Source organism: Thermothielavioides terrestris, chromosome 2 (genome assembly GCF_000226115.1).
Source record: "Thermothielavioides terrestris NRRL 8126 chromosome 2, complete sequence".
NCBI lineage: Eukaryota > Fungi > Ascomycota > Sordariomycetes > Sordariales > Chaetomiaceae > Thermothielavioides > Thermothielavioides terrestris.
This window is the reverse complement of record NC_016458.1, coordinates 5309322-5333400: the sequence shown is the minus strand read 5'-3', so window position 1 is coordinate 5333400 and position 24079 is coordinate 5309322. Positions and strand designations below refer to the sequence as shown.

Below are 24079 nucleotides of genomic sequence, written 5' to 3'. Positions count from 1 at the left end.
TGGCTATTCGGCTATCGAAACTCGCGAATGTGGGTAAACTGCTCTTCGCCAGCTGTTTGACAGCTGGAGAGTGGGGCACTTACCCGTGCACAGTATGTTTGACGCCTATGCATGCACTGTGCAACAACCAACAACCCTCAGGTCTGGGAGGGGGAAGGCGCCGTTCTCAGGCGCCTGACATGACATTTTTGTGGCTGCTGCCTAACGGGAAGACGGGAATTGCCTCTCTGGTCGCCTTTTAACCTCACCCCGCCGGTTGTAACATCCATCGTCCTGAGTCTTGGTTAGGAACTTTCAAGCGGCCATGGCCTCTTGTGTTTCTTTTGCTCCCGAGGCCATCTTGGCACTCGCCTCGCATGTCCGAAATGATGGTTCGTCGCCTGCGTTCTGCTTTGGCACTGAGAAGTCGCCGCTTGAGGGCGGCGAGGCTGTTGTCTACGCTGTCCGGTTTCCCGACGGTGTCACTTGGGCTGTCCGTGTCCCCGTCCACGCGGCTAAGAGCCTTGGGCCGGCTTCTCTAGCCGCGTTCATGGAGACGCAGGCTACAATGTTGACCAGACTGGCCAAGTCGGGCTTTCGCTGGTCTCCGAAACTTGTCAGCTTCGACTGCGGGTTCGACAACCACATCAACCACCCCTACTTTGTCCTGAGCTGGTTCGATGGCTTGCCCCTGCAATGGACCGACACTTATCCGCCAGAGCCCCAGGTTCGGGAGAAGATCCTGCTCCAGATCGTGGACATTCGGCTAGAGCTGGCTGAGTGCACAAAGGACTTGCGTAAGAGTGCCCAACGAAAAATTCCAGAGCCAGTCCTAGCTCAAGCCAGATGGCCTTTGTATAGGTCCCAACGCCTCCGCCTTGGCCTTCCTGACCGGAGTTGTCGACGGCAAGATCATGAGAGCTCTGACCGATGAGAAGCCGGTGTTCACCCCGCGGGACTGCTTTGTACACCGGGCTCTACTTCCTCACGTTGTTCATGATGCCCTCGAGTCTGAGCCTTCTGTCTTCGCCATTTCACATGAGGACTTGGCGGCTCACAATATCATCGTCGACCCGGAATACAATATCACAGGGTAGGTTTCATCAGTGTAGCATGTTTGATTTTCCTGCTAACTTCCGCCAGCATTGTCGGCTGGAACTTCGCTCGGGTCCTTCCACTGCAGCTGGCCTTCCGACTTCCACGCTTCTTAGCTATTGAACCGGACTCTCCCATCAAGACCGCCCCCCAAACTCCCGAGGATATCCGCGCTTTTGCAACGCAATTCCTGCAGCCGTCCAAAGCACTCCTCACTGATCGGCAGTACCTCACGGCGTACCTGGCTACGCTGATTGCTGATGCCAGCCAGCCTGAGCGCGCTGCACTGGCAGAAACAATGAAGTCCGTCCTGTCGGATCCCGACGCGGACTGGCGCTATCTGGTCGTTGAAGCCTGCTTCAGCAAAGGAATGCATGCTTGGCTAGTTCATCGGGACTGGTTACTGCACGGCACAAAGGGGGAGTTGGCAGATTCTGTCAACATTACCCCCGACAAGATGGCACGGGAGGTGGACAGTTTCCTCGACGGTGAAGGCAGGGACGAAGGACTCACTCGGGAAGCGCTCCTCGAAGCGATTAACAGCCAGTGAGGACTTTTCTTTTGCCCAGTTGACAGGTTTTCCAGATTCCATCCTCCCTCGCTTTGTAGCCTACCCTGGCAGAAAACATTACTCGGTGACCTACCACAATCAAGGACTGCACCTTTCCAACCTGTAATCCGGGCAATCTTCACACTCCTTCGTTCGGATCTCGCGCCTACTCAACCTCCCCCTCCCCACACGCAATCGCATGTTCGAGCTTCAGCCCTGCCCACCCAGGACCGTGCTGTAACATGCCTGTTTATCATCCTCCCACTCCGTGTCACCTCCCAACTCCCACAATCCCCCGATACTCGGACACGCCACCCGCATCCAACTCCGCCACAACCCCCTGCTGCTTCGGCTGCGTCGCCGACACAGCAGGGACCTCAAAGACGGGCAACCGATCACCTTCGCCCAGACCACCGCTACCCCCACCACTACCATTACCGACCGCCTCCCCACCGGCACCAGTGGCCGCGGCCGCAGCCGGAGCATTCCCCCTGACACTCCTCCCGCGGAAGAAGGCGCCAAAGTCGAACGCCACGTCGTGCTCGCTCTCCCAGTCCAGCTTGGCCTTCTCCTCCGGCGTCGGGCTCATGCCGCGCTCGCTGTCTCCGCCGCTGCCGCCGTTCAGCAGCGATGACGACGACCGCTGCCGCCGCCACCGCCGGCCCAGGCTCATGCGCCGCTTCCACAGGACAAAGGTGATGACCACCACCAAGAGGACGGTGCCGGCTGCGGCGCCGACGCCGACGCCGATTTTGGTTGCCAGGGACATGCCTTGTGAAGAGGGGGAGGGGGTGGTTTGTGGGTTGTTGTTGTTGTTGTTGTTGCCGTTGGAGGAGGAGGAGGAGGAGGAGGTGTCGGTGTTGGTGTCGTCGACGGTGGTGTTGGGCTCGCCGTTGGTGTTTTGGAGGATGGGAGCCGTGTTGGGTTTGGTGTTTTGGGGGGTGGGGGCTGTATTGGTGTTGGTGCTGCTGTCGATGCTACCGTCGCTGGTGTTGGAGTTGGAGGCGTTGGGGCCAGAGTTGCCTGAGTCGACACCGTCTACGGCCGCAACGGCGCCCGTGGGCGCCGCCGGGACGAAAACGGACGTGAGCGTCGAGCCACCGACGGTGATTAGAGTAAGGACGGGAGACGCAGACTCGGAAGGCTGCTCGGCAGGAGCAGGGATGGATGTTTGCACATCCGTCGGGGCTGCCTCGGCCGTTGTTGCTGCGGGGGCTGCTGTGGATGCCGCTGGGCTGGATTGACCAGCAGAAGAGTCGGCGGGCGGGCGGGCGGCTGCCGGAGTGGAAGCAGAAGCCACACCTGCGTTTGCGGAAGAAGGGGCCGGGGCTGCGGCAGCAGCGGAAGTTGAAGATGCTGGGGCAGGGGCCGGGGCCGGCACGGTCGACGCCTCTTGTGTAGACTCCGGCGGAGGAGCAGGAGGAGCAACTGGTTGTGTCTGCTGGGCTCCGGGCGCTTGCTGGTTCGCTGTTGACGCCGGCGGGGCCTGTTCGGTTGCCGAGGCCGGGGCTTGCTCAGAAGTCGGCTCCGGGGTGGGTATTGAGCTTGCCGGGGTCGAGTCCGGAATCGGTCCCTGGGTCGGTCCCTGGGTTGTTTGCTCCGGCGCCGAGGTCTGCGCTGCGGTCTGCGCCACGGACTCCGCCGGAGTTTTCGCCGGTTCACTCGCTGCCGGGTCGGGGCTTGGATCGGGAGAGCCGGTAGCCGGTGGGTCCTGGGCTTCGGCCGACGTAGTGGCCGCCGCCGCGTTGCCAATTCCCAGCAAGCCCGTTGGGCCCGCCACTGGGTCGAGAATTGGGCCGAGAACACTTGTCGCTGCTGCTACGCCGTTGCCCACCAATCCATCCACAAGACCCGCCGCCGAAACCTTCCCCGACGAGCCCGATCCCTCGACAGCTGAGCTGTTGGCCGCGTCCCTCCTCTTCAACACTCCCTCCACAAAGCCAAGCTGGGCCGCGGCCAGCACGGCCTGCAGCCAAAGAATGCGGATGACCAGCATCGTCGCACCAAGAAGAAGCAGAAATGGAAAATGAAGATGAAATTAAGAACAAAAACACCGAAAGAAACGAAAGCGGCGGTTGCCAAGGTGCAGAAAGCCTTCAGATCGAAGACATCTTGGCCTGGCTGAGAGAAGAGAGAGAAAAGGGGAGAAGCAAGGACGGAAGGAGGGCCTTGCCTAAAGGCTCTTTCACGGTTTCCTGCCGTCTGATCGACGATGCACAACCAGGCGCGTCGAGGCACAGATGTGGGCAGCAAGATACGCGACGGCATCCTATAGTGCCAGCGAGACAGGAGCGGGTCCAGTTTTTCGGGACAGCGACAGTTTCATCGTCCCAAGCAACCAGGGGTAACCTGCGCAGTGACGGCGCTTCCGCAGGAGGATCGCCGCCCAAAACGGCAACAGGGGGCGCCAAGCGAGCCGCAGCCGAATCCCGCGGATCCCCGAAGCCTCAGCCTGTCCGGCTCTGTCAGAAGCGACGTTAGCTAACCATTTGACAGTCATGCGTTGGGGCTGTTTGGAAACCGGAATTGCTGATACCCTCGAGTATATTTGTTTGCCACCCCCAACATGACTCGCTCCTGACCGCGGCTTTGGCGTTGCTTTGTTTACGTTTCCAGGTAACGAGGTCGAGGAGGAGACTGCAAGCCGCGATTGGGCTTCGGGCTGGTCTCGGAATGAGACAGGCAATGGACTCTGGGAAAACGGGATTATTCTACTCATCAAACAGTGTGCTGGTCTATCAACCGAACATCACTTGATTTTGGAGAAAAATATCCCAACAGCTGGACTCTGACTCCCTATCGACGGGCAAAGCAGCCCATCGGCTTTTGTTTTGCGCTGGCAAACACCCCCCCACCCTCGCGGAAGCTGGGGTGCCAGGGTCACGTTGTGAGTTGCAGCTGCCCCCTCGCTGGCTTGCGGTGTGGTCTTGTGTGAGAGACGCTTCCGTGTTGCTGGAGCGGCTTGCAAGTGTCACCAGGCTTGTAGTTAGACCCCCGTGTGTTGATGGACCCAAAGACAATGTTGTTCGCAGCATTCCGGCGCAGTTGGGTAAGAAGCTGTTTGATGCAGAAGCGGAACATGACGTTGAGGCGGGCCGCATTCGGCTTGAGCAGGATCAGAATCCCGTGGAGCTTGTCGTAGGTGCGCAGGATCCTGAGGATGTCGGCCAATTTCGATCGTTTTGACTAAGGTCGTGTGCGTCGACATTTCCCGGTGTGTCGATAGACGCGCGACAAAGGGCCCGGCTGGTCGACTGCCCAATACCTTTCAGACACACGCAAGTAGGCCCTAATATCCATGAACTGGCGTTTCAGGCAAGTGCCATCGCTGAACTCCGGGTCATCGCCGTTGTCACGCTATCGCCGGCCGAAACTTGAATCTCGAATCGGATCGGTAGTGCGGATACGTTGGAAAATAGGTACGGAGCCACAAGACTCTCAATAACAGATTGATGCCCCACAAGTTTTTATCTAGCTCAGCGGTCTGACAGGATATCCTGCCGAATTCTACTCGCTCGCGCTCCGTTGACACACAGAACGAGCTGGGAAAACCAGGGTAACGCAAAGCCTGAAGTCCTCCCTCGGCATCCCACTGAAGGGCCGGCTTCCCTAACACGGACTGAGTATCCAGTACATCCGTGGGTTGTCCCTCCCGCCCCAAACCCATCCAAGCAAAGCGAAATCCCTTTCTCACTCATGCTCCGGTTGTCTCTCCCAGCCCCACCCCACGAAGGCCAAATCCCTTTCTTAGCTTACTCATGCTCCGGCCGCCTCCGCTTCGTATCCGCGCCCAAGTAGTCAATGGCATTCCGGCACAGCGGACAAGTGTTCCGCCCGCTGTTCTGGAACCACTTGTAAAGGCACACCCGATGGAAGTAGTGGTTGCACGTGCCGCACTTCTTGTCCGGCAGCGTCTTGTCCGGCGCAATGATGGAGTAGCAAATGGCGCACTCCTCCTGGCCCTTCATGGCCAGCAAGATGTTGCGGCGGAAGGCCATCAGCCCGTCGACTAGGCTGCAGTTCTGCGCGAAGCATAATGTCATTAGCATCAGAGGGAAGTGGGGGGATGGGGGAGAACATGTCGTGCGCGGACAACTTACCCCGAACATGATGACCGCCTTGGTCGCCTTCAACCACGCCTGCCACTTGTCCTCCTTGACAGCGACCCTCTTGACGCTGACCACGTCCACGGGATCCAGCGGATACGACTTTGGCACGTGCAGAGAGATGGTCGCGGCGTCGTCATCAACCGGATAGCCCGCCGTGATCTCGTGCATCGCCTTGCTGACCTTGACAACTATCTCCTGCGTGTCGGGGTCCCCCGTCTCCTGGTTGGAAGCCCACTCCACAACTTCATCCAGAGCATCCGAGATGATGAGCGGCGAGAAGAACTTCTGCATCCACAGCTGGATCGTGTTCTTGGTCTGCTTGGAGGGGCAGTCCAGGTACCACATCTTGAAGAGGCCCGGGATGTACTTGAGGATGAGGTAGAAGAGGTGGATAAGCAGCCAGTTCATGTCTCGTTCGGCCGGTTCCGAGTCGGCAAGGTCGATGCTGTAGGAGCGGATGTGCTCTGCCGTAAATCCTTCCTTGTCGAGGTCAAGCGCCCGCGCGAGACCGTGGCCGAGAACATCAACCATGAAGTGGAGCAGCGGGTCCAGGTGCTTCCCGCTCCTGAGGTTGTCGGTGTAGTCGTTGCGAACTCGAAAAGACGCCGTGCTGTAGGCGTCGAAAACGAGATGCCAGGCAAGCAAGTATGAACGGATGGCTACCGGAAATCGAGCGAGTTCCTCGTCCGAGTAGTCGTCGGGGTTGGGGGCGTTCAGGAGCAGGGAGAGCAACTCGTTGGGCAGGGAGGCAGCTACTCAAGTCAGCAGGGGTTGCCACGCGGTAGATGGGCCACATACCTTTCTTGTCCATGACAACGGCAAGGTTGATGTCCTCCTGCGCGGCCGGCAAGGCTTTGTGGAGTAACCCGAAAGCGGCTTTCTGTATCTCCCGGGATTCCGAGGCAACTGATTCGTAGATATCCGCGAGATCTTCAAGCCTCACGTTGGGTATCCGGCTCACCGCTCTCGCGAGTAGCGCATCAACAACTTGGCTGGGCATGTCGCCGGTGGCCTCGCGAGGAATGCCCAGAAGGGCGATCAGCGCCGCTGACTCGGCTTCGCGGTGGGTTTTCAGAGCGTCCACGAGGTCATCGTTTAGGTCTTCCGCTGCGTGGAACGCCTGCATCAACTTCAATGAAGCGAAGATGTACGGCAGCCTCTCCTCATGTCTGTCGTTGGCTGCCCTTTTCCACAACCAGATGCAATACTCGGCTGCCTGGTCCCAGTACGGACCGTAGGTATCCTGGGCGGCGGGGAGGACCCTTGCAACGGCTTTACAAGTCTCGGCAGCGAGTTTATAACCCAGTTCCTCTGGCGTATCCATCCATCTTGTGAACTGCTGCAAGGCAAGAACTTGCTTTCGTGTCTCAACTGGTGCCTTACCAGCCTCGTAGACATCCATGCAGAGGTTGAGCAGAACCAAGGTCGGAAGGGTGCGTGGGTTGGAGAAGTCAGCGAAGCCCGGGATTTCGCTGATGAGACGGGCGCAGAGCGTCGACACCGCATTGGAGGACGCGAGGGCCTCGCCAAACCCGGTCAGGAACGCAGCCGTGACGAGCGTGGTGTTGGGCGCGACCCTCATCACGCCCAGCCTAGCTAGCCATGCCTCGAGCGCTGTAGGCGGGCCCCCGTGTACCTTGAGTAAGTACTGGAAGAGAGAGCTCAGAGCCTTAGAAGTGTAAAATGCTCTGGGACTTGACCCAACGGCCTCGCGGAGCATGAAGTTGATCAAGCGTTCCACCAGGGAATCGCCGGACATATCCCAGCTCACCCAACTGCCGCAGCTAGCGACAACGCCACTAACAGCCGCCGAGCTGAGTTCACAGAATTCCTGCGCTTCGGACTCATTCTCAAAGCCGTTAGTCCATAAGCCATCGGTCTGTGCCGTAGAAAGGTGGTCACTGGTGAGCGCTTCGGTGAGACAAAGTAAGTAGACGAGTTCCAACTGGAACTCTGGGGGCAGAGAGGACAGTTGAACGCCAAGAGAGAGCAGATTGGCGGTGAATAGGGCCATCCTAGCAGGAATTGAGCGGCCGCTGCTGTCCCGACCTGCTGACGGCTTTCGGAGGCTTCGGTCGCCTTGGACCAAGAAGTATGTGCCTCCCATACTGCTCGTCAGCGACAGCGTAGGGCTGGGAGGAGTTGCCAGGAAGCTAGAGAGCTCATTCATCCATACAGTCGAGCTTGGGAAGATGTCCTCCGCGGGTACAGCTCCAGAGTTGAGGGCCGTCAGCGCTTGCTGGACCACGGTGTCGATCCCGAGAGAAGAGGGCCCAGCCTCGCACAGGTGAGTTTCGAGAATTCTGGCGACATGGCTCTGCTCTGTAGGCTGCTTGTCGAGTAGCGATTTTAGACTCCTGGCCTTCTCCGCCAGATCTTGGTCCGCTAGCTCAGTGAGAGAAAGGAGCTTCGTAACGAGTTGCACGTGCAGGTCCGAGTTTGCGTGCAGGAGCTCGGGCTTCTTCTGCAGGATGACCTCGAGAGCAGCAACCGCCGGATGGGATGTTTCCTGACTATCGAAACAGGAGACGATCTCCGCTGCAATCACACTCGTGGTTTCACCCGTCAGAATATCAAACGTCAAGGACGCCTCGCAGAGATCCTTCAAGGCAGCCAAAGTCCCGCCATCGGCATATTGTTTCCACGCCGATACAAGGAAGCTCTGTAAGGCTGGGAGCTTCTGCGCGTATGTGGCGACTGAAGGAATCGCCACAAGTACCCGAACTGAAGAGACAACCGACGGAGGGTCGGAAAGCTGGAGCGCCGCCTCAGTAAGTGAGGTCCAGATCTCCCCAAAACGGCCCGTTCCGTCCGAGATAGTGTGAAGGTCAGAGACAAGGTATGGGAGCGATGGAGATGCAGCAATAAACCGGTACGTATCGATGCGCTCAACGGGAAAAAGTGAGGCGAGAAGGTTGTTGTCAGAACAGACAACGGGTAAATGTCTGAAGGCCGACTGGATGACGGAGGCAGCGCCAAACGGCTTGAAGTTTCTCCTGGTAAGGAGACTGAGTGCCCCATCTAAGACATCGCGCGACGACGCAGCGATCACATCGGGCAGTGACCCGTTCTTATCATGCTCCCTGGAAAGAACGCTGGCGGCGAATGCAAACCAACGCTCTCCTTCAGAAGCAATGGAGGTCTGGGACTTCTGATAGCCTTCAGAAACCTCGGGCAGAGAGTTGGACATGCGCGAGAGAAATGCGCTTGCCAGCTTCTGCCACTCCTCAGCCACGGCTTTGCGGGTTTCATCGTTCGGGTGCCGTCCTACAATGATCCATGCCTCTGCCAGGGAGTCGGGTCGTTGTGGAGTGGGTAACGGTGACCCGGGGGTGGGATGCAGATACTGGCTCGTGAGACCAGAGAGGTTATCCTCGAGGAAACTGGCGCCCAGGGGTACATCACCCAAGAACAACTCAAGCACCCAGGCATATGACTGAAAGGCTTGATTGCGACCGGTGCGAGATTCGAGTCTCTCCGCGATGCCCTGTCTCAAGGAAGCCAGGAAGGCCGAGATGACCTCGACCGACGGCGTCCGCTCCCGAAGTGACAGGAGGAGCTGGTCCAGAGCGTGCCAGTACTCTTCTGCACCGCCCTGGGAGCCCTTGGAGACGAACTGCTGAAGCCGTTGGAGCGGATGCTTCTGAGTGCCCCATACCTGCGGGAAACGCGCAGTCATCGAGGCCAAGACCCTCAGAAGATCCGTTGCCGAACCCGTTTGCGTCGTTCTCAGGCCGTCCGCAACAAGGGCTTTTCCGGCCTGCTGCAGCCGTGGCTCCAGCAGCTTGGGCTTGGTGTCGATCAGCGCATGCAGGAGCTGATAGAATGCCCTCCTCACGAAGGCATCTTCGGCTTTAGGCGTAGTCCAGATGGCGTCCGCGTCGAGGTAGCGACCCAAGTCGTCCTGCAGAGCCTCAATATCCCCTTTCCTCACAAGGTTCAAGGCCAGAGATAGGCTGGCGCCGACAACTCGATGGTATTTCGCCTCAGAATCCTGTTTCGTGGTGGACCGCTCGTCGCTCAGCGTGTCTGGTGTCTCATTGATCGCCTCGATGGCGAATTGGAGCGCTCGAGTCTGCACGGCCTTCCAGAACGCCGCCTCTTTCTCCTTTGTCTGAAGAAACGAAGTCAACGCATCGCTTGCGGCTCGTGCCACGCGCTTGTCTCTGTCGAACGTGCCAGCGAGCCACGCGCCAACGAAGGACGGGAGTCGTTTGGCCATGCGCTTTTTTGCCGCGCTGAGGAGGTGGAAAAGGAGCTGGTGAGAGAGCTCCCGGACTCGAGCTGAGTCGTCGATCGACAGCCGGGGATAGAGCTCGACCTGTCAGAGGGTGAGCAGCAGGCCGAGCGCGGAAGGGTATCGACAGACTAAACGAACATATGCGTCGATCACTGGCTCACCCAGTCCGTGTCCGTCAGGCCCGAGACCCTGTACATAGGCAAGGATGTCTTGCAGCGCCTTTTCTTTTGTTGTGCTGGCCTTCTTTAACAGGTTCTTGCAAGGGACCACGATCTCCTGTGGGATGCCAGAGAAGTCGGGAGGAGGAGTGAGATATGAAAGAGTGGTCGAGGAGGCGCCGAAGCCAACGGATCCCCCCTTTTGTGCCCCTTTGCCATTGCTTGGGAACATGTTTGCTGCTCGAGAACTCGCTCGTCCAGTGTCGAGTCACGGCCCGACACGAAGATTCAAGAAGCGGGAGCTGCGGCGGGTCAGGTATCTCTCTAAGACGCGTGGTGAGGTTGGTGACTTGGCCATGCCATCAAAGGACCGAGAAGACTGGGCAACTACTCACAGCGCAGGCAGAAACCAGCGACAGCCACTTCTACTCCAAGCTTCGGTTCAACGGTCAACCTCGCCGCAGGAGTCGCCTGCCCGCTCGGTGAAGCTGTGGCGTAAGCTGAGCGCGCTCCAGCATGTAATGTTATCGGCCTAAAACTGCTGGGCCTGTCCTGGAGGCTTCAAATTTGTCGCCCGTGGCTGTCGCGACAGCATCGATCCCGTGCTGTGGCTCTTCGGCGTGACTGAGCCGGCAAGCAGCTTTTGGTGGGGCAGGGTGTTAGCGCACTTGAGGCGGGGCTCACATTAGGTAAGGTACCTTATGTATTCCGTACCGTACAGTACATTACGTGCCTCCCTGCTTAAGGTAAGGTAAGCACCAAACGGCGCCGCAGGGGTGGGCGTGCGGGGCATTACGGCATAATACGTCGTCATGTACGGTTACGTTACCAGGTCTCCGGAACACCTAGCACCAAAGCGTCATTCATTGCCTTGTGTGCTCGGCAGTGAGAGCGCGGTAGACCTCTTCATCCCCGACGAAGGCGAAGCCCATCAATGGATGTCAGATAGAACTCCCCGGCCTAAAGGAATCCTACGTCCCATCTTACGAAACGACTCCACGGAACCAAAAGCCTTCGAGTAAACTGTGCTTTATCCCTTGAATCGCCCACCAAAGAATCTTGCAGTGAACTTGACTCCGTCTATTGCACCAGCGTGGCGGCATCCAGCGGTTCAGAGGTACAACACATTACTACCGGTTGAAACTATCAATTTCACCAATCACATATCAACTAACGTACCTAGAAGCTGTCTTCATCAAATCTTCCATTAGGCCTTTCCATTTGGCAACCGATATCCTGCTCGGTAATAGGTTGGAGACACCTTAGATACGGTGATTACTCCGTACGGCCAGTTCAAAGGCTCCAGCTACGAATGATTCGGATATATCCCCCAGAGCCATATTCACGGACTCGGCCGTATCCGCGGAGTGCTCCGGTCGGCTACAGCATACCTACCTAACCAACGGTTCACCGTAGTCCAGAGTGTCGCACTGACCAGATCCCGTCAATACTTCGGCTGGTGCGCAGGAGCCACCCTAGGCTGACCTACTATTTCTTAACCTGTGGCCACACTAGCAGTTTACGGAGTAGTGGTCTTCAATTGCACCTTCGATCGCATGTTGCTATACTTTTCTGCATGTCTCCTCTCAACGGAGGCCGGTTTCCACTTGGGGCCGCGATGCCTGATTCTCCCCCATGGAGGTGGGCGTTTCTGAAATGAACGCTAGCGCGTGAAGAATGACGTCACTGGTGGGGCAGCTGTTTCAGCCATCCGTCTCTCGCACTCATCGCAGACACCGAAGCCAAGATAATCCGTACTGCGTGGAGACCGTGACCACGGAACATCTCGGGTTCTTAAGGGCGTGAATCGTAAACTAACAGCTACGATGAGATCGTCAAGTAGGTATGCTCAGTTCACGCCGGTTGGCGGTTTCGCAATCTTGCACTTACACTAGTGCATACCTCTACTGCGAGCATCTTGGTTGTTGTGAGGGGCGATCGGCGCGCCCCGCACTGCCGTTTGTGAATGTAAGGTACGAAACATGTGCCCAGTACGGCTTGCACAACAACCTGAGTTGCGGCATTCTGTGCACATGTACCTAAGAGAAGCTGCAGGGTGAAAACCGTACGTGTACACTGTTTCAAGCATTACCACTCTCGGTGTTCCCAGAGCTTCCGCCTAAGTCGGGCAGGCTTATCTCATTTCCAGGCAGTTACCCCGCAAACTAAGCAGCAGCGGTCTTGCAACGTCAGTGGCTGTCAAAGCGAAGGGTCCACTGGTCGTCAGGGTCTCTGGGCCGTGTTAGCCGCAACCGTCGAATCAGAGCCTCCGGGTGGCTGCGGGTTGGCTCGCCTGGTTGGCCCACCACAGGCATGTGAGAGACGATCACTTACTGTGTCCTGTGGTCGGCCCACGATCCCGCCCTTCATCTTGGAGGCCGCGAGTCCTGCGAAAAACGCTCAATAACTGCCGCAAGGCCACACTCCATCCCCTCACGTCTCCCGAGAGTTGCAGCACACCTCGATCATCGTTTAGGCGAAGCGACGCGCACTGGGAACATTTGGAGCGCCGACTGCCACATGACATCAGCGTGGGCTATCAGTGGCCTTCGTCCAGTGAGTTTTCCAAGCACATGTGCCGGAGTTTCCATCACGCCCGTCCTGACACTATAAGATCGCCGCCGAGTAGCCGCACGCACGCACACTCGCACACATCCGCACACCACACACAGGTGGCATGTTACCGGTGCACACCCTCATCCGTCTACCGCCATGTCGTTGACTGTCGCCTCCACCTTCGCCCGGCGCACCCGGTGCCCAAGATCCGTCCATACAGGGACGCTCAGCATTATCGGAACCACCGCGGTCGCTCGCAATCCCCGGGAGCAGCGACGGGGCTACCGCTTCGGCCGCCGCTATTCGTCGTATATCGATCCCGACATCTACCGCCGTCTGAAGGACTTTGGATACAATTACTGCGAGAACCTCGGATGGCACCCGTCATGGAAGAAGGACCGCCACTTTCAAGACGCCATATCTGCTTGGAAGCGTGTCGTTTGCGATCGCCGCCCCGCTGACGACGAGGATAGCGGGGTTGCCGGACGGAAAACGAGCAGGGGCGCATCCTCTAGGAAGACTCCGGACAATCCGGAAGGCATCCGCCCAGGTCGGAACATCGAGGACGCCGAGCGGGCGCCTCTGGAGCATCTTCTGTTCGGCGGTCAGAAAGACCAGGGGTCGAAGGAAAAGGGAAGCCCAAGGACGGTCCCGATCACGCCCAGCTCCTCAGGGGAGAATGCCGAAGTCGACTACATCATTGATCCCATTACGAACCGCAAGGTGCCCAAAAAGTCATCGGACGACACTTACTCCACCCAGGATTCAGGGGTAGAGATCCCGGTCACCACGTTCAAGTCATACCGGTCTCAGTTCGCGTCGTTCAACCCGCCCGAACCGGAGAATACCCCGGTCTTTTCCGACGGACCGCCGCCGGAGGCGGAACTGAAGAAGTACGAGGAAGACAAGCCGTGCGAGTCAGACGGAAGGCCTCAAAGCAAACCGCCTGCAGTGAGCCATTACGGCACGCCTCGGCCCTCCCTGATGGATTCGCTGAGCAAGCAGCACAAGAGTGTCCGATGGCACCAGCATGAACCCATCGCCTCGATGGCTGCTGGGTCTTGGAGCCGTCCTACGAACCCCACCGAGGATGCGGAGCTTTGCCGATACACCCCCGTGCTCCACAACGAGCCCGATGGCAAGGCGCCGGGCGAGCAATCGAACCAACAGTACGAAGATCTGCGTAAATACGGCCCAGTTAAAGCTCACGAGCCAGACGGCATGTACAAGGCGGAACACGGCTCCCTCGCGGATCTGGCAGAACTGGGCCAGGACGGCAAGGACAAAACCGGCCGCGGCTATGGACCGAATGGCAAGTTTGCGGCTAACTACACCGAAGCCCCCGACGAGGCGGAGCTGGAAGAGTACAGCAAACCCTTCCTCAGCTGCGAGCCCGACGGCAAGTACGCAGCCAACCATGTGTGGCCGAAGCACGACGAGGCCGAGCTAGCGAGGTACAGCGGACCTTTCTTCAGTCACGAGCCTGACGGCAAGTACGCGGCGTCGTACGTAGAGCAGAAGCCGGATGAGGCAGAATTGGCACGGTACAAGCCATTTCGGAGTCACGAACCTGACGGGAAATACGCCGCCAACCATGTTGTGGAGAAGCCTGATGAACGCGAGCTGGCGACTTACGGACCATTCCGGAGTCACGAGCCCGATGGGATGTACGCTGCAAGCCATGCGGCTGCGGCGGCGGAGCCGCCAGATCTTCGGAAATACGAAGCCTTCCGCAGTCATGAGCCTGACGGCAAATACGCTGCCGAGGCAGAGGCCGCGGCGGCTGCTGCTAGAGAGGCCCAAGACCTTGCCAATCATGAGGCCTTCGGCTACGAGGATGCCGAAACGCGGCCGCCGCCCCAGGAATTCCAGGAGAATAAGGCTGCCCCTGACCTTCAGTCGTGCAACGCAGTCCAGGTTGATGAACCGCAGGGCGCAGCCGAGTCCACTTCGGGGTACGACGTGAAAGGTGAAAGCCCTCGTGCCGCCGAGGCGAGCGAGGAGCCCAGTGGAACAAGGGTCGAGGAGGTGCTACCGCAGCCCGCGGCGGAGACGGCCGCGGATGGCCTTGTCAGCAAGTCGAACGGCCTCACCGGCAACTACGTACGCGACTTCCCCGAAGAATTCTCCAAGTCCTGGGCTACGGAGTCATCCGAGACGATCTCCCCGCTTCTGTCATCCGAGCAGAAGGAATCTGACGGTGCTGTGCAGCCGGCGCTTGAACGGATCACCCAGACAAAGGCGGCCCCAGGCACAGGAAACGCGGCTGCCTCTCCAACAGCCGGACCAGCACAGCCCGCCGAGCCAGCGTTGTACAAGATCCTCGTCTACGACCCGACAATGCAGTGCATCGAGACAGCCGAGACGACATCCGCCGTTCCCGACAACACCGCACCGCTGACCCCGGCCGAGGTGCTGCTCCGCATCTCCAACCCAGCCAAGTTCTTCCCCCACTTTGCTCCGCTGCAGGCCCAGGGCTTTGAGATTGTCTCGGGCGGCGGCGACGTGCTCATCTTCCGCAAGGTGCGCGAGGCTGTGGCCGAGCCGAAGACGTCCGGCGCGGCGGCAGCTTCCGCCAGTGCCGAGAGCACTGCTTCCGCGGCCGCCGTCAACCCCATCGACATGACCGGCGAGCGCAGCACCGACGGCGACGCCGCGGGCCGCTTCGCCAGTCCCACCGACTTCGTGGTCGCCGCGAGCAGGTTCGCGAGCCCGACCGGCTTTGTCAACTATGACCTGCCGCCGGAGATCGCCGCGCGGTCGGACGGCGAGGCAGGGCGTCCCGAGGCGCCCGGCCGCGAGCAGCAGAAAGGGGAGGCCGAGAGGCCGCGGAAGGGCAGTCTCACGAAGAAGGTCGCGATCGGTGCGGCCTGGTTGGCAGGTTTCACGTACTCGGTTGGGGTGGTGAGCGAGTACTTCAAGTCTGGGGGATCCAATGGGAAGGGCCCGAAGGGGCTGTGAGGTACATACCCGGGCCATGTGACGAGGGGCCTTGTTTCTTTCTCGTCGTTCTTTCTCGCCGTTGCATTTTCTGCTTTGCTTTTTCCTAGTTATTATTCCCTCTCTTGTCTTTCGTCGTTCAGGAGTTCTCTCGGTCATGGGTGTACACGAGGCATTATGGCGCATTTGACTGTTGACTGGGCACCTCGGGTTATTGGGCGATGGTATCAGGACGAGCATTCTGGCGTCTCAGCTCACCCTCGCTTGTACACGTCCTACTCCACAGTCTGCACTTCAGGTATCATGGGATGGGGGATATCATGTCGTTTACGTCCTGCATTCCACTCACAGAGTGTATATGCTTAGTATGCACGTATCAAACTCGCTGCTTTACTTGGTAAACGTCCATAACAGAAGATGCTTGTGAGGGGATAGTGTTGGTGCGCTGCGAGCAGTCGCTCCGATACTGCCAGCGTCCCGAGGCAAGGCGGAGGGCATTGCACCGTTACTGGAAGACGATCAGGCGATGAGTGTCACTCATCATTCTGGTTGTCGCTATGATACGGAATGTAGACATGAATTTTCTTCGCTGTTCCTCCAGCACCAGGTGCCGTGCCATCTTGGCTTGTAGCCGGCCATCTTACACGTAGGTTAAGAACAAGAAAATGTTGAGCCTTGGCTCAGGTATCCGTCCTGGTCCATCCCAAATCGACAAACGAAACACCCTGTAGTCATACCAGTCGTTCCCAAGCCGCTGTTGCCATCTCGCCAGCATACAGGCTGGTCTCAGCCCTAAAAGTAAACTGATACCCAAACGAGTGAAAGAACTGAAGACGACTCGGCCCGCCTTGGCTTGCCAGCTCCGATCAGAAACAGGCTCGTCACAATCCATCCAGACGGACATGCAGCCCTTGCTCCGACACGAACGACCCTTGCTGCCCGACTCCGACCTGAATCCAGAAAATACAATATAAGGACACAACAAGGGAAGTAAAGTGAGAAAGAAAAGAAAAAAGAACAAAAAGGAAAGCGTTCAAGACCATAAACCCCGGGACCTGTGCCGACACCCACCCACCTTTCTCCCAATCCCGCCGCAGCCCACCACCACCACCACCACCACCATTGCCACCACCACTTATAACACAACCGCTGAGCGGATACTCAACCCCAAGGCCAAAGCCGAAGGCAAAGCCACAACCGAATCGAAGCTCACTCCCCCAAAGAACTCACTGACTACCCCGCCTCCGAAAACCCCCCGGCCCCGGCCCGCGCCCGCGCCCCCGTCCAGGCGTCGCACTGCCGCGTCTGCACGTCGTGCTTCCACTCCTGCGGGTCCCAGCTCTGGCGCCGGTCGAGCGCCGGTTTCCAGGCCATGGTGTGCTCCATGGCTGCGGTGGCGGCTGCGGCGCTGGTGCTAGTGCTGGTGCGAGTGACGGTGCCAGTTCTGGTGGTGCCGGGGTGGTCTTCGGAGATGGGGGGAGTAGTGTTGGTTGTGCTGGTGATGGTGGTGGTGGTGGTGGTGCTTGGCTTGGGTGGAGGGATCAGCGAGGCAGCGAGGCCGCTGTCGACGGTTGTTGGGGGGGTGGTAGCGGGTTGCTCGGTGCTGGGCATGGTTGGGTCGGTTTGTTTTGGGTTGTCGAGCTTGTGGTGTGAGCTGTGCGGCTTACACGGCGCTTGCCGGGGTGAATGGGATGGAGACGACAGTAATGGCCAAGATCGGCGGGGGGAGGATATGTTGGAGGGGTTAATGTTCGGAATTGACCTGTGTAAAAGAGTGGTAGATGCAATTCTGGTTGCGGCCCTTTCTCATCGCCTGCAATTGCAAAGGGTTCATTCAGGGATTCGTTGGGACGTCGTCATGTCCAGACGATCCTCGATCTCATCACGCAGCGTGCGGCGATCGGGGTTCAGAGTGGCTCGGTCGGGCGGGGCATGTCGCCAACGTCATCCCTTATCGCAGCTTATCGGTCTGGCCAAGAACGCTGTATGCATGGCTGTTATCCACAGGCTCTGAACGTCGCGTCGCAGATCATTGTCCATCAGCTCTCGTCTTTTCACTGCGTCGCTTCACGCTGCGTGCCGTCCGTGTCGTCTTGCCACCTGGCCTCCTCGCTCTTCGACCTGCCTTCGTTCCCTCTCACCGGGCTATCTCGCACGCTCAGATCAAACTTTGGTGTTGGCTTGGGCGGCTGCGCGCTCGGCCGCGCTGCCGCCAAGGGGCTTCTTGGGCTCCTCGGGCTCCGCGGCAGCCACCAAAAACTTCGTCTTCTCGGGCTTGCCGACTCCGGCGACGGCCGTCCAAACGACAGTGGATTCGGGATTTGCAATCTATGCAGCGCCGCCGCAGGGTCATTGGCTTTCTCGCCAAACGACTCGCGGACCGTCCGGCGCGTTGACCTGGTCGACGGCATTGACTGTGGGGAGTATAACGAGTACGGCGGCGGCTGCTGCTGCTGCCGCAGAGACGGGCTTCGGAGCCAGGATCTCTGGTGCAGCCATGGTCTTGCTGGCGGCGAAACGGGGATATCGCCTTCGAGCTCGGCCGGATTTGGCGTGCTGCCGATAGCTGGGGGCGACTCGAGCTCTGACGCGGGACTTGCCTCGGTTGCCTTCGATGCCCCCGAGTGTGCGCTCGGGTCGCGACGCCCGCTTTCCGGCTCGGCACCGATGCCTCTCATTCCCCTCGTGCCCCTCGTGCCCCTCGTGCCCCTCGAGCCCCTCGTGCCCCTCGAGCCCCTCGATGGTGGCCCAGTGCGTTGCTGGATCCTCTTGTAGCGCCGCATCAGGAGGAACGCTGCCGTCCAGACGATTATTCCGGACACGATAGTCACCACGACGATGACCGCGATGCTCGTGCCACGGTCTAGCGATCCTAGTCCTCCTCCGCCGTTGGAATCGCCCAATGCGGTATTCGACGCGCCGGGGCTTTGTTTGGGCGTCCCGGTTTCGAATATCAGCGTCAGGCTCTCCTCCGGCCCGGCCTTAGGGTCTGTGAGCAGAGTGGTCGGCGAGGCCTGGTTGCCCTCTGCTGTCTGTTGTCTCGGTGGCGCATTAGTGGTGCTCGCGCTGACGCTCATGCTCGTGCTCGTGCTCGTGCTCGTGCTTGCCGGCCTCACGGTCGTCAGGAGCGTGGCTCCGGTTGCTGCTTCGGTCCCCGCGAGCCTGAGACCCGGCGTGAGGGGATGTGTCTCGAGCATGGTCAGGTCGGCTTCGACCCATCGAATTTGGAGCGCAGGTCCAACCGTAACAGCAGCGCCAGACGTTGTCGCATCACGAGCGAACCCCCATACGCCGCCGCGGAAGTCAGATGTGTCTGTGGTGCAGGTCAACCCGATAGGCACGCAGTACACGGCAGTCTCTCCGGGCGCAATGGCGGGGAAGCCCTCGGCCGTCCGTGTTTTGGTGATGCCACAGCTGGGACCGACGACAAAGCCGCGGGGACAGATGGCCGGGGAGTAATACTGAAAACCAGCCTTGGCGATGTTGGTCGGCCAAGCGGGCGGATCGCACGATGCTGGCCCCGTCGTCGGAAAAGCCGGGTACTGGGACAGCAACCTGGTGGTCGTCAAGAGCCAGCTTGTGGGACATGGTGGCGTAAATACGGTTGTTAACGCAGCTAGCGGCGCCGTGCCGCCATGGATTGCAGTTGGAGCTGACATCTAACTAGCTCAGGGAGGCGTTGACGCATCCCCCCGCCAGCCTGCTGGGACCGAGAGAAACGCGGTCGGTGATCGCGCGGTCTTCCCCGGAGTTGGCGGGCGCGCGGATAAGATCAGCTTTAAGATCATTGCACACGCAAAGGCTGAGCCATCAGAGATCAGCCCGTCTTATTGCTCGCCCTCAAACATATTGAGTTGCCGCCCTCCATCGCCATCCCGTCCCCCCTTCTCCGGGCGCAGGGGCAGAGCACCATGCGCACCATGCGCACCCACACACCCGGACAGCCATCCCGACTGAAGTGAACGACATCCCTGGTTCCGTGGGATCCAAGGCAGATCCGCCCATGCAGCAACCCCCCGGGCGGATCAAACCAATCCAGATGGTGGCGTGGGTGCTTGAGACCCGAGAGAGCCTAACGAAGGAAGCTCCTGCGGCACAGCGTATCACAAGCATCCCGCATGCCAAAAACAGCACCAGCTACCCCTCCCCCTCCCCTTTCCACGCCAGTTAAATTCCCACCGACCCAAGCTGCCCCTTTGTAGGAACTTGAGGCGGGCCTGTGCTCCATCCACAACCAGCACCAACATCAAACGTCCAGTACCATGATACTTCACCTGATGCAACGAGGGGATGTACCAGTTGCTGCAGCCAGTCTCGCGCCCGGATCCTGCACGAGCCGGCCTGTGATCGCCGTCTGTGACATTCCACGTCTCCCGGCCTTGCACGCTGTCGTACTGTTGACGGATTAAATCTCTCATTAATCCGCAATAAAAGTAAGCTGGTGTGCCGCAACGGTCGCGAGGCTGAACAGCTTATTCAAGAGCTGGGCAAAGGCACGGTTCCCAGCACGGCTTGGGACATTGACCAAGACCTTGAGCTGAGATGCACGTACATCGGCGGAGAGCTAGCAAGTGGAGGGGGGTGCTCGGTGTGGACTTCAGCGCGCTTGCGGCGACCAGTTAGTTGAAGGGCTCACGATGCCTCCGCTAGTGGCGGTGGTTTCAGGTTGGTCGTTAGCTGCCCGTGCCCCGGCCCCACTCTTCCAGGTTCCTTTTCTGTGCCGTGGTTTAGGCCCAGAAGACCGCCGAAAAGTTCCATGGGACTGGTGCATGGGGCTGCAGTGACAGAACGAACCGGTTCCAGTTGCGAGGCTTCGGTAATGAGTCCGCCAACAACGATTGCTCTGTAAGTTCACGGTAAAGATTGCGCTGTAAGTTCCAAGTTGGCGCTTGCCAAGTTCGCGTATGGATTTGCGTCCATGACTTTCCCGACAAGTTGATGGACACCACAAACGACGCCTCGTAGTGTAGTCTCGTCATGATCAGCGCTTGCAGTCTCTCGACCTCACCGGGGGCGTCGCAATTGAATAGAACAATGGACGGGACGAGAACACTCACTTCAAGCCCCTGCAACAGATAGCCAAAGACATTCAGCATCGAGGTCGTTCCTTGCGGTGACACCCGTTCACTGCGGCCAAACAGATGCTGCTGCCCAGTATCCACGACTGTGTCAGCCACGGGCATTGGTGCGGAGTCTGTTTAACTCAACCCTCGGTTTACGGAGGAGTATAAAAAGGAAAAACGAAAAGAAGAAAGAAAAAGAAAAGGTCGCCCAGGCCGCCACGGGCTGGCCGGACAAGCGCTTCACGGTTGGAACCATGTGAGATAGTTAAACAGGGGGAGCCAGTGCTAGATGCGTTCTTCCTTATCCATCTTTCACCTCGCACGCGATTGATCCGTCGCGTCGTGGAAGCACATGAACTACTCGACCGGCCGACTTGACGTCAAATCAAACGCCGGCAGGGAGGAGACAGGGCAGCACCCCGCCTTCAGTAGGTGCCATTCCCCCTTGAAGATGGTGTCGGTGGCGTTCCGGACATCAACCCCCTTGACATAGCTGCTTTGGGGATTTGCTGCCGTCCAGTGATCCTGGGCGATGGGACTGGAAGTGGCCTGGGAAGCCCCAAGCTTGCATGCAAGCCAAACAGCCAACCTGTATCGCCCGAGCGCGTGTGGCCTGCTCTGATTGCCCTGAGCCTGATACTAACATCAATCCTCGCCAAGGTGTACGGAGTAGGCCCCGTCCCGGAGCTGGGGTTCGGCCGCGGTAGGTGCTCACGAGGATCTGTCTACGCCACTCGACCGGCAAACTCGTATACAAGGGGCTGTTGCTGTCGCCGCTCATGCTTCTTTGGCAGACATGTAATTAAGCCTGCAGTCACGGGAAGAGGGAATAGAGGCTCAACGGTTGCTGAGACAAGTGCCCGGATTTGGCTGGGTTGAGCAGGCGTTTGTTGCTGTCGAGCAGTCTCGTCACGCCCCGTGTAATGAAACACAAGAAACACGAGAGCACACTGCGAAGAATTCTGTCCTCGCTCTTATATAGGTTCGAGATCTCGCTACAAACACACCCCAAGTATCGCTTGGCGGATATCAAATTCAACTGCAGACCGGCACTTGCTTGAACGTGACTGTTGCTGTCTAGCCCAACTGGACTGTCTCCAAGATAGTGGCCACTCGCATTCAGAGAAAAAGGTTAGTCTTAGATCAAGTTCCCGAGAAGCAGCAAGTCAACTACCGGCTGTCAAGAACACGAGAGACAGCAGGGAGGGAAGACATTCAACCGCGAACCAAGGCTTCGTGCCGGAATACCTGCCCCTACTCCCCATCCGGCTGCTCGAGCACCATTAGGATGGTCAGGGCACAGACGAACTTGACAGCTCGCGACAATGCAGCAATGCGTTGCAATGTTTGTGTTTTTGCAGCTGGACGTGCTCGTAGAAGCTGCTGCTCCCGGCTGGCCACTGAGTTTCTTGCTCAATGTCGTGGGAACGCGGCATTCTGCTGGTGCTTTGAAGGTTGGAGCCGGGAGGCTGGCTACCACAATACACTCGCGGAATAAACTCCAGTGGAGCGGTGAATGGCCAATCGCCGCTGGGTCCTTATCTTCAAGTTACCATATCCTCACAACCGAAACGCTAAAGATGCCGATCTATCACTGCCATTCGCACGGAGCATCTCCGCGGCACCGTTTAAGGTTAACTTGCACAGGACACTTGCCACAAAAGAGAGCAGGCTCGATGAAACAGTCCTGTCCGGAACGGACGGCCACCCGGTCATCCCACTCGATGAGGATCGACGAGTCAGTTATATCATAACCCAGCAGCTTCCCTTATCTGGCGCATACCCGCGCACACAACAGGTGCCCAACCTTCCATGCGCCTGCTTCGAGTCAGCAGCGATCATCTATACCAGTACCTTTTCCATTGACACGGTGAACCAATGGATCCAGGCGAACCCTGGCCAATATCCCGCCAACTCTTATCAGCTATACTAGGCGATAAATACGCTCCCATGCGATGACATTCGAGGTTATGTGATTGCCAAATGCTGCATTAACTGTTGACTCGAGATACTTGCTGTCCTCCTCACCGATTCATCTCTGCCGCCCCCCACGATCACGATCCCCAACATGGGTTTGCGCGATCCTACCGATGCCGGTTCTGCTGGGAGATCCAAGATCGAGCGGGCCCGCAGCAAGATATGTGCTTCGGATCCACTGGGTTGGGACAAGAGATGGCAGGGGGGTTGGCGTCTATAAGAAAACACCGTGCCTTCGACGACAACGCCCAGACATGCTCCGGCGCCAGAGTCAGTTCGTTGGCCGCCGTTCATCAACCATGGCTCCCACAAACGTCATCGTGTCTAACCTCGCAGCCTACTCGCCCGCCGAGACCATCGAGCTGGTCTCTCGCGCGGGCGTCAAGAAGGGCAACATGCGTCTCGACAAGATATTCTTGTCGGCCGTGTCGGCAGGCTGCCTACTGGCTTTTGCATGTGCCGCGACCCTGAGCACCAACACGGCCCCGTGGATGCAGACCAACGCGCCGGGGTTGATCCGGACCATTGCCGCTCTCATCTTCCCCTTCGGCCTGTGCCTGATTGTGTGAGTGCCGGGACCCGTCTCTGTGCTGGCTAGCCTTGGCCCTTCCAGGAAGGAAGCTGACACGGTGAGAAATGATGTAGGATGACGGGCGCTGACCTGTTCACCGGGTCGCATATGGTTCGTTAAACATCAAACGGCCACACTAGCGTGCGGGGGACACCACTCACATCCCGATGCAGTTCACCGGCGTTGCTGTCCTCCACGGGCGTGGCACCAGATCTTCCTGCGCGGCATCGGCTGCAACTGGCTGGTGTGCCTGGCGTGCTTCCTCGGCACGCAGGCCAAGGACCTCGGGTCCAAGCTCGCGGGCGTGTGGTGGCCCACCTTCGCGTTCGTCGCGCTGGGGCTGGACCACGTCGTCGCCAACATGTTCTTCATCCCCATCGGCATCCACCTCGGCACCCCGGGCCTGTCCGTCGGGCTGTACATCTGGAAGGGCATCATTCCCGTCGGGCTTGGCAACATCGTCGGCGGGGCGCTGTTTGTGGGCACTTTTTACTGGTACATGTACCTGCTTGGGGAGCCCGAGGTTGTCGTCGATGGTGATGTATACCACCCTAACGGGTCTGGGAGCGTGCTGTACGGCCTGCGCGAGAAGCAGCTTGACCTCGAGGCGGGCGGAAAGAATGCTGCGACGAAGGAGGGGGAGAAAGACGCGGGCTGTGTGGAAGGTTCCGTGCTAGGGGGCTGACTTCTGATGTTGGGAGGGTCGCGGGGAAGGGCTGTATCCCCCGAGAGGAATGATTGCGAACTGAAATACCCATAGCAAGCAAGAGTAGTAATGAACTGGCAGGATCCTGCCCATGCAGCATCGCCCGGATTGACCTGCCACGGGGGGAGACAATGA

The 24079-nt window shown here is 58.7% G+C and overlaps 7 protein-coding genes across 7 annotated transcripts; 3 read left to right on the top strand and 4 right to left on the bottom strand.

Moving 5' to 3' along the window:
• Positions 1–304: 304 nt before the first annotated feature.
• On the top strand, positions 305–1624 carry THITE_2047970 (uncharacterized protein; the record flags this gene model as incomplete). Its single annotated transcript, XM_003652581.1, has 4 exons — positions 305–776; positions 841–1072; positions 1123–1272; positions 1342–1624. The coding sequence occupies 4 exons, from the start codon at positions 305–307 to the stop codon at positions 1622–1624; spliced, it is 1137 nt and encodes a 378-aa protein (XP_003652629.1).
• A 48-nt stretch (positions 1625–1672) lies between these two features.
• THITE_2114288 (uncharacterized protein) lies at positions 1673–3909 on the bottom strand. Its single transcript, XM_003652580.1, has one exon. The coding sequence runs from the start codon at positions 3618–3620 to the stop codon at positions 1896–1898; it is 1725 nt and encodes a 574-aa protein (XP_003652628.1). The 5' UTR covers positions 3621–3909; the 3' UTR covers positions 1673–1895.
• A 1109-nt stretch (positions 3910–5018) lies between these two features.
• THITE_2114286 (uncharacterized protein) lies at positions 5019–10555 on the bottom strand. Its single transcript, XM_003652579.1, has 5 exons — positions 10527–10555; positions 10112–10433; positions 6532–10054; positions 5725–6485; positions 5019–5646 (listed from the first exon to the last, which is right to left on the bottom strand). The coding sequence occupies exons 2-5, from the start codon at positions 10361–10363 to the stop codon at positions 5377–5379; spliced, it is 4806 nt and encodes a 1601-aa protein (XP_003652627.1). The 5' UTR covers positions 10364–10433; positions 10527–10555; the 3' UTR covers positions 5019–5376.
• Positions 10556–12461: 1906 nt separating this feature from the next.
• THITE_2114282 (uncharacterized protein) lies at positions 12462–15748 on the top strand. The gene is made up of 2 exons (XM_003652578.1): positions 12462–12687; positions 12746–15748. Exon 2 carries the CDS (start codon positions 12844–12846, stop codon positions 15646–15648), a length of 2805 nt encoding a protein of 934 aa, XP_003652626.1. The 5' UTR covers positions 12462–12687; positions 12746–12843; the 3' UTR covers positions 15649–15748.
• A 1112-nt stretch (positions 15749–16860) lies between these two features.
• On the bottom strand, positions 16861–17238 carry THITE_110780 (uncharacterized protein; the record flags this gene model as incomplete). Its single annotated transcript, XM_003652577.1, has 1 exon — positions 16861–17238. One exon carries the CDS (start codon positions 17236–17238, stop codon positions 16861–16863), a length of 378 nt encoding a protein of 125 aa, XP_003652625.1.
• A 340-nt stretch (positions 17239–17578) lies between these two features.
• Positions 17579–19286, bottom strand: THITE_119016 (uncharacterized protein; the record flags this gene model as incomplete). The annotated part of the gene is made up of 2 exons (XM_003652576.1): positions 17579–17635; positions 17769–19286. 2 exons carry the CDS (start codon positions 19284–19286, stop codon positions 17579–17581), a joined length of 1575 nt encoding a protein of 524 aa, XP_003652624.1.
• Positions 19287–22966: 3680 nt separating this feature from the next.
• THITE_119017 (uncharacterized protein) lies at positions 22967–23923 on the top strand (the record flags this gene model as incomplete). Its single annotated transcript, XM_003652575.1, has 4 exons — positions 22967–23232; positions 23313–23353; positions 23412–23779; positions 23858–23923. 4 exons carry the CDS (start codon positions 22967–22969, stop codon positions 23921–23923), a joined length of 741 nt encoding a protein of 246 aa, XP_003652623.1.
• Between the last annotated feature and the right edge of the window lie 156 nt (positions 23924–24079).